The following is an 8352-nucleotide window of genomic DNA, read 5'->3' as shown; positions in this document are numbered from 1 at the left end:
AGCATGACTCACTGCGCCCGGCCATATTTTTATTTATTTTAATTTAATTTTATTTTTTTCCAAGACAGAGTCTTGCTCTGTTGCCTGGGCTGGAGTGCAGTGGTACGATCTTGGCTCACTGCAACCTCCGCCCCCTGGGTTTAAGCAATTCTTCTGCCTCAGCCTCCACAGTAACTGGGATTACAGGCGCATGCCATCACACCCGGCTAATTTTTGGTATTTTAGTAGAGACAAGATTTTGCTATGTTGGCCGGGCTGGTCTGAAACTCCTGACCTCGTGATCCGCCCACCTCAGCCCCCAAAAGTGCTGGGATTACAGGTGTGAGCCATCGCGCCCAGCCGGTATTTTAAAATGTAAGTTTTTCTTCTTTTCCTTGCATAGCATTTAAGGCCCCCTCCAAATTCTGTCTCCCAACCACTTTCCCACCCTGTCATTCTTTGACAGTGATTTATTAAGTAGGGCCTCGAAAGCATGGAGATGGCCTGGGACAGGCACTCGGGATTCAGTGGTGAATGAAGCAGTCCTGACCCTTCTGACTTACTGAGTACAGCAGGCTCTCAGCTCTGCACTTTTACTCAAGACCTGCACTGTCTGTCTCTCAGTATCCTTTTACCCTATCAATTCTTTTTTTTTTTTTTTTTTTTTTTGAGATGGAGTTTTTGCTCTGTTGCCCAGGCTGGAGCGCAATGGTGCAATTTCAACTCACTGCAACCTCCGCCTCCTGGGTTCCAGCGATTCTCCCGCCTCAGCCTCAAGAGTAGCTTGGATTACAGGCACCCGCCACCATACCCGGCTAATTTTTGTATTTTCAGTAGAAACAAGGTTTCACCATGTTGGTCAGGCTGGTCTCGAACTTGATCTCAAGTGATCCCCCTGCCTTGGCCTTTCAAAGTGCTAGGATTACAAGAGTGAGCCACCATGCCTGGCCTTCCCCCATCAATTCTTAGCTGGCCTTCAAAGCCCATCTCAAAGCCTGCCTTCTCAGCAAACCTCCCCCCAGCCCCAAGCCCCTTAGGGTGAGTCACCGCTGGCCCGGAATGCTGGCTCCCCTCTTCCCAGGTGTTTCGATTTGCCTCACCTGATCTGTAAGCTCCCTGAGGGTAGGCTCTGCGCCCTTTACTTATTTGTGCCCTTGTTAAGCCCCACCTACACCCACATATTCCAAGCTCATCAGATTCTTGAAATAATGGCTTTTTATTAAAGCAGACATAAGTGGGTTTCAGGAGCATTTATATTCCCAACTTGGTCTTGGGTACAAAGAAACTGAGGACTTCACCCTTGACTCCTTCACCTGAAACCCAAGCTACCTCAGCTGTTTCCTACCTCTCAGCTTATCCTAGGGAAACTCAAAGGTAGGGGCGGAGTGATTTGCTGGCCCAGGGTCCCTGGGGCACAGTGATGTCTAACTCCAGGGGATGTCCATGGTCCCTATCTCTAGACTCTCCAGAGATTCTGGTTCTCGTCCTGCCCGGATGCTCACCCTAGGGCAGTATGAAAAGTTTTTCCATCTCCAGCAGAGGACTCTGAGGGAAGGGATTGGGAACTCTCTTTGGCTTCCACTCTCTGGTAGGGCAAGTGTTAATGGTGAATTGCAACATATCTCTGGCTGAGTCACCTCCTTCTGCCTCTCCCCACAATTCCCCTCAGCTGTTATAAAGAGGACCAGAGGCTGGAGAGTAAAAAGAACTGGAGGAAAGAGTCCCTCTGCCTAGCATTGCTTCCCCCAGGCTCCCAGAAATCTCAGGTCAGAGGGCACAGACAACCTCTGGAGCTCTTGTCTGGTGGGACCATGAACTGGCAGCAGCTGTGGCTGGGCTTCCTACTCCCCATGACAGTCTCAGGTCGGGTCCTGGGGCTTGCAGAGGAGATGGCCGTGGTAAGTCCCCCAAGAAAGAGACCTGGGCCAGGGGAGGGACAGGGGTTACTGCCCATTCAAGCCTCCCTCCTGACCCCCAGCCTGCCTGCCTTTCCCTTGCTCCCTCTGCCCCATGGTCTACCCTGCCCATCTCCTGCTGCCTCCCCTTGTTCCACCTGAGCCCCTTCTCTAAGGTGCTTCTGCATTAGTGCTTCCATATCTGGCCCCTTCTCTCCTGAGGGACCTGTTAGGTCACTTAGAAACTTTACTCTGAGACTAACCCCCTTTTAACCTGCTTACCTCCACTCCCATCACAGGAGTACCTGTCGCAATATGGGTACCTACAGAAGCCTCTAGAAGGATCTAATAACTTCAAGCCAGAAGATATCACCGAGGCTCTGAGGTGAGAAGCTATGAGGTGCATGCCTTTAGGGCTAAGGTCTAAAGGTCTTCTTCCTTCTCATACCTTCCTCTCCCTAGGCCCACCTCCTCCTGACCCTAAACCATGGCAGGGATCTAGAGATGGGTGGCGATCATTATTATGGTGGTGGGGCATGGGGTGAGATGGGGATTCACAGACCAGGAATACAGTCATTGGATCTCCCTAGGCCCTAAGCACTCCTTTGGAGTCTCTACCCACATCATACCTCAAATACTAATATTTAGTTATAGCCCACATAAAGTATAATGATATGTAAAACTGAGTTGAGTTGTTGACATGCTGTTACCTTTTGTGGGCCTTTAATTCAGTACTTATTTCTGTTTTATAATTTTATATGTTGATATAATGGATTGTTTTTCTTTCTGCTCTCAGATATGTTCAGGTCCCTTGAAAAGCCCATAGGCCCTATGACAGTCCGTAGATGGATGAAATTGCTCTAGAGCAAGCTGGGCTGGGAGGGGTATCCAGCCAGGAGGGGAGGAGGTTGAAAGAGGACAGGCTGTCAGGTGGGAGCACTAGTGGGAAGCTCTCCAGAGCAGGGGAGCCGGACACCTCCACAGAGTAGGAGAAGGTTAGAAATTGCAGTAGAGGGGCCAAGCATGGTGGCTCACGCCTGTAATCCCAGCACTTTGGGAGATCCAGGCAGGGGAATTGCTTGAGCCCAGAAGTTTGAGAGCAACCTGGGCAACACAGTGAGACCCCATCTCTACCAAAAAAGAAAGGAAGAAAGAGAGAGAAAGGGAGAAGAAAAAGAAAGAAAGAGAAAGAAAGGAAGAGAGAGAGAAAGAAAGAAAGAGAGAGAGACAGAGAGAGAAAGAGAAAGAAAGAAAGAGAGAGAGAGACAGAGAGAGAAAGAAAGAAAGAAAGAAAGAAAGAAAGAAAGAAAGAAAGAAAGAAAGAAAGAAAGAAAGAAAGAAAGAAAGAAAGAAATTACAGTAGAGGAGGAAGGCTACACCTGAGGGTCAGCTTACTCGAATGAAAGAGCCTGAAATGGGGAGATGAAGCTGGAGTATCTCCATTTCTGTAGAAAGTCCAAATTATGAGGACTGGAGGCTGGAGTAACCCTGTCAGCTTCAGGGATTCTGTGCTATTCTTGGCCATGACCTTGGGCAGCAGGAAGTCAAAGAGCAATCATCTCCAGCTCCCGGTCATTTCAGATTTTCCTGTCCTGGTAGACCCATCCCTCTCCCTCCTTCAGAGCTTTTCAGGAAGCATCTGAACTTCCAGTCTCAGGTCAGCTGGATGATGCCACAAGGGCCCGCATGAAGCAGCCTCGTTGTGGCCTAGAGGATCCCTTCAACCAGAAGACCCTTAAATACCTGTTGCTGGGTGAGAACGGAGCCTGGAAAAGGGAGGGAGAGGAGGGGTGCTGTGATTCTGGACTGTGGGTGGCATCAGGACAGTCTGGACCAGCTCAGTGTTGAATACCTGGTGATTACCTGGTTATCACCTGTCTTGGGGGTTGAATGCCTAAACCCAGAGGAGCTCTCTGGGGTTGGCAGAAGGATCTGTATTTCTAATCTGTTTTCTGGTCATTAACTAGGCCGCTGGAGAAAGAAGCACTTGACTTTCCGCATCTTGAACCTGCCCTCCACCCTTCCATCCCACACAGCCCGGGCAGCCCTGCGTCAAGCCTTCCAGGACTGGAGCAATGTGGCTCCCTTGACCTTCCGAGAGGTGCAGGCTGGTGGGGCTGACATCCGCCTCTCCTTCCATGGCCGCCAAAGCTTGTACTGTTCCAATTCTTTTGATGGGCCTGGTAGGCAACAGTTCTCAGTTCCCACCTCATAGACCTCTGAGATTACCTCTGTCTCCTTGAACCAGTGACTCTGGAACCTTGATGTTTGGGCTGCCCTTTATCCCACCTGCACCATACACTCTAATTACCTTATAACGGGAGCAGGGGAGCAGTTGGTCATCTACATGGTGCCTCCCTCCCTCCCTCACCTCCCTCCCTCCCTTTCTTCCTTCCTTCCTTCTCTCCCTCCCTCCTTTCCTCCCTTCTTTCTTTCCTCTCTCTTGCTTGCTTGACAGAGTCTCACTCTGTTGCCCAGACTGGAGTACAGTGGCACAGTCATGGCTCACTGCAGCCTCAACCTCCCAGGCTCAAGTGATCCTCTCACCTCAGCCTCCCAGGTAGAGACTACAGGAAAACACTACCACACCTGGCTAATTTTTGTAGAGATGAGGTTTTGCTATGTTGTCCAGGCTGGTCTAAAACTCCTGTACTCAAGCAATCATCCTGCATTGACCTCTGAAAATGTTGGGATTACAGGTGTGAGCCATCACCCCTGGCTGCCTATGCTTCTTTTTCTCCCTTAAGTTCCCCTGTTCAAGGCATACCTTAGAGGTATGGGCCAGAGAGGACTGGGTCAGAGAGCACGGAGTGGCTGGGGAGGTAAGGGACAGTGATGGGCATTCCTGAGAGAACTGGGTGATGACAGGGGAATCTGAAAGGAGAGAAAGAAGCATCTAAGAGACAGTGAACATAGCTGGGGGAATTTTAAGGGCATGCATTAATTAGAGTTTATAATAGGCAGGGTGTGCTCTGGCCTAGCGGGCTCTGACCCCCTTCCTGTTCACCTTTGCCTTTGTCCAGGGAGAGTCCTGGCCCATGCCGACATCCCAGAGCTGGGCAGTGTGCACTTCGACGAAGACGAGTTCTGGACTGAGGGGACCTACCGCGGGGTGAACCTGCGCATCATTGCAGCCCATGAAGTGGGCCATGCCCTGGGGCTGGGGCACTCCCGATATTCCCAGGCCCTCATGGCCCCAGTCTACCAGGGCTACCAGCCCCACTTCAAGCTACACCCAGATGATGTGGCAGGCATCCAGGCTCTCTATGGTCAGTCCCTTCCCCTAGTGAGGGGCAGGGTCAGTCTGACTCCCATGTCAAGGCTTGAAGAGACAGGTCTAGCCTCCATATAGGGATATAGCTTAGTGTCTTTCTTCTCTTCCAGCCCAGTTACTCAGTCTTCTTCATTTTCAGGAACAGTTTCTCTCTGACTTTTCTATGTCTAATCTACCTTCCAGGCCTCTCTCTCCTTACACCCATGCTTGGGGATGGAGAATGCACATTCTTCTTCTTCTTCTTCTTCTTCTTTTTTTTTTTTGAGATGGTGCCTCACTCTGTCACCCAGGCTGGAGTGCAATGGCACAATCTTGGCTCACTGCAACCTCTGCCTCCTGGGTTCAAGCGATTCTCCTGCCTCAGCCTCCCAAGTAGCTGGGATTACAGGTGCATGCCACCATGCCCAGCTAATTTTTTTTGTATTTTAGTAGAGACGGGGTTTCACCATGTTGCCCAGGATGGTCTTGAATTCCTGAGCTCAGGCAGTCCACCCGCCTCAGCCTTCCAAAGTGCTAGGATTACAGGTGTGAGCCACCACACCCGGCAAGAATGCACATTCTAACAATCCTCCTTCTCCCTTTCTGGTGCTTCTCAAACCTACAATGTGTCTTCCACTGATACCAACATAATATTGCCTACCACGAATGACAATGCTCTAGGATTCCCTTCTCCCCTCTGTATGGGGCCTCTGGGCAAAACTTACAGGAGACTGGTGCGGAGGACAGGTGCTGTGAGTTCTCTCCCTAAGCAGCATGACTTTACCTTGTAGGCAAGAAGAGTCCAGTGATAAAGGATGAGGAAGAAGAAGAGACAGAGCTGCCCACTGTGTCCCCAGTGCCCACAGAACCCAGTCCCATGCCAGACCCCTGCAGTGGTGAACTGGATGCCATGATGCTGGGTGAGGTCCTTCCCCTCCAGGCTGTTGGCAGGCAGTGGGGGCAGCCTGCTGATCCTGAGGCCTGGACATATGGGAGTGACATGGGACTTCAGCATGAGCAATGGAGGTTAGATCCCAGGCATTAATGACCATGGAAGGAGACATGTGACATGGGGAGGGAGAGTTCAGAGCCAAATTAAAGGTGGCTTAGGCAGGCACTTACCAAGGTTGCCACCCTCTAGGGCCACTAGAACACATCTGGAAATGCAGCAAGATGGAGAAAACTACATTAACCAGATTGCCTGTTAGAGAGGGTGTTGCACCTGGTTGGAAGGACAACTAGGAAGCCACTTGGAGGGGAGGCTGAGGTTCCTAAGGAGGAATAGCTATCTGCAGGACTTTTGTTTTGTTGAGTAGACCAAAGCTGAAATGCTCTGAGCAACAAAGCATTCTGAATCCTCTTTCTCTGCCTTTAATTTTCTCCTTGAATCAAAGTTGAATGACTATTTGAAGAATCAGCCTGCAGGGGGAGGGCAAATTGTTAGTCAGCCTGAGATACCCCCAAGTTTCTGTCTACTTGACCTCTGTCTTTTTGACTTGTTGACACACCATTACTCTAAGGGCCCCGTGGGACGACCTATGCTTTCAAGGGGGACTACGTGTGGACTGTATCAGATTCAGGACCAGGCCCCTTGTTCCGAGTGTCTGCCCTTTGGGAGGGGCTCCCCGGAAACCTGGATGCTGCTGTCTATTCGCCTCGAACACAATGGATTCACTTCTTTAAGGGTAAGGGGGCTAGTTTACAGTATCTTACTTGAGGAGGACCTAATCTTAAACTATAAAAGGGAGGGAAATGAGAAGTTTCTGAATGGGTGGACTGGAGGAGACCAAAAGCTATCACCTGAGGACAGAGGTGACTTGTTCTCTCCTCACATGCTCTCAGGAGACAAGGTGTGGCGCTACGTTAATTTCAAGATGTCTCCTGGCTTCCCCAAGAAGCTGAATAGGGTAGAACCTAACCTGGATGCAGCTTTCTATTGGCCTCTCAACCAAAAGGTGTTCCTCTTTAAGGTATAAAGTTCAAAGCAAGGGCAAATCCCTTCTTAGGAGTGGTGGGCTACCTTATACTGAGAATCGAAGCTTGTGCTTGAAGGGAGATGTTCTGCAGCTGCACTGGGCTGGGGGTAGACCTCTGGGGGTCCTACGCTTTCTCCTCTTCCTCTCCCCACCCATCCCATATCCAGGGCTCCGGGTACTGGCAGTGGGACGAGCTGGCCCGAACTGACTTCAGCAGCTACCCCAAACCAATCAAGGGTTTGTTTACGGGAGTGCCAAACCAGCCTTCAGCTGCTACGAGTTGGCAAGATGGCCGAGTCTTCTTCTTCAAAGGCAAAGTCTACTGGCGCCTCAACCAGCAGCTTCGAGTAGAGAAAGGCTATCCCAGAAATATTGCCCACAACTGGATGCACTGTCGTCCCCAGACTGTAGACACTACCCCATCAGGTGGGGATACCACTCCTTCAGGTATGGGCACAACCTTGGATACCACTCTCTCAGCCACAGATACCACATTTGAATACTGACTGCTCACCCACAGACACAATCTTGGACATTACGCCCTCAGGCTCCACCACCCACCCTTTCATTCCCTCCCAGAGGCCTAATACCTGAATGAAATACCTGTCTGCTCAGTTGAACCTCGCAGGTGCTGTAGCAGGGGCATGACTGTAGAACTCAGGCCTCTAACAGTTCCAGCTCCAGCCACCACTCTCCTGTGCTCTTTCAATCCTGAGAAGTGCTCCCCTAACTCAGATTTGGCCCCCAACTCCATTTCCTGTCTGTCTTAGACAGCCCTTCCAACTGCGTCATCTCTTTTCTGGAGGTCAATGGTGGAGGCAGATGCCTGGGTCCTGTTCTTCTTACATAAAATGCAAGAAAACAGCATGGCCACTAAACTGAGCAAGGGCGTTGGAATCCTTGAGAATCACATTTATGTGCTTATGGTTATGGGCAAGCTAATTAACCTTGTTGAACCTCAGATTCCCCATTTGCAACATTAGGTTAAGACCAGTCCTGCAGGGTTGTTGCACTAAATGAAATACTGTATGTGAAGTGCCTGGCACAGTGTCTGGTACATTTGTGTTTAATAAAGGCTAACTATGTTCATAAGAGAGGACTGAACAGCTCTTCCTCTAGCTGTCTGGTTGTATAACTCTTACAGTAGTCTGTATGATACAGGTACCTCTATTAGATCTTTAGGGGACAGAGGATTTGTCAAGATGGTTAGCTCTTTGTTTTGGGGTGCAGAGAAAGAAAAGAGCACCAA

General features: G+C 50.2%; 1 protein-coding gene across 5 annotated transcripts; it reads left to right on the top strand.

The window, feature by feature from the left end:
- The first annotated feature begins 1646 nt into the window (after positions 1–1646).
- On the top strand, positions 1647–8195 carry MMP19 (matrix metallopeptidase 19). Of its 5 annotated transcripts, none has more exons than XR_010579453.2 (9): positions 1647–1877; positions 2174–2259; positions 3497–3627; positions 3842–4057; positions 4898–5143; positions 5919–6153; positions 6648–6812; positions 6970–7097; positions 7271–8195. XR_010579453.2 is itself a non-coding variant. In XM_005571143.5 (9 exons), the coding sequence occupies exons 1-9, from the start codon at positions 1791–1793 to the stop codon at positions 7607–7609; spliced, it is 1527 nt and encodes a 508-aa protein (XP_005571200.1). In that variant the 5' UTR covers positions 1647–1790; the 3' UTR covers positions 7610–8195. The 5 variants fall into 5 exon arrangements, 4 of the variants coding, with proteins under 4 accessions (XP_005571200.1, XP_073863173.1, XP_045221358.2 ...); XM_005571143.5 differs by having other exon boundaries at positions 5919–6047; XM_045365421.3 differs by having other exon boundaries at positions 1851–1877; positions 3526–3627; positions 5919–6047.
- Positions 8196–8352: the final 157 nt, after the last annotated feature.

This window comes from Macaca fascicularis, chromosome 11 (genome assembly GCF_037993035.2).
Source record: "Macaca fascicularis isolate 582-1 chromosome 11, T2T-MFA8v1.1".
Lineage (NCBI taxonomy): Eukaryota > Metazoa > Chordata > Mammalia > Primates > Cercopithecidae > Macaca > Macaca fascicularis.
This window is presented reverse-complemented; position numbering and strand designations above follow the sequence as displayed.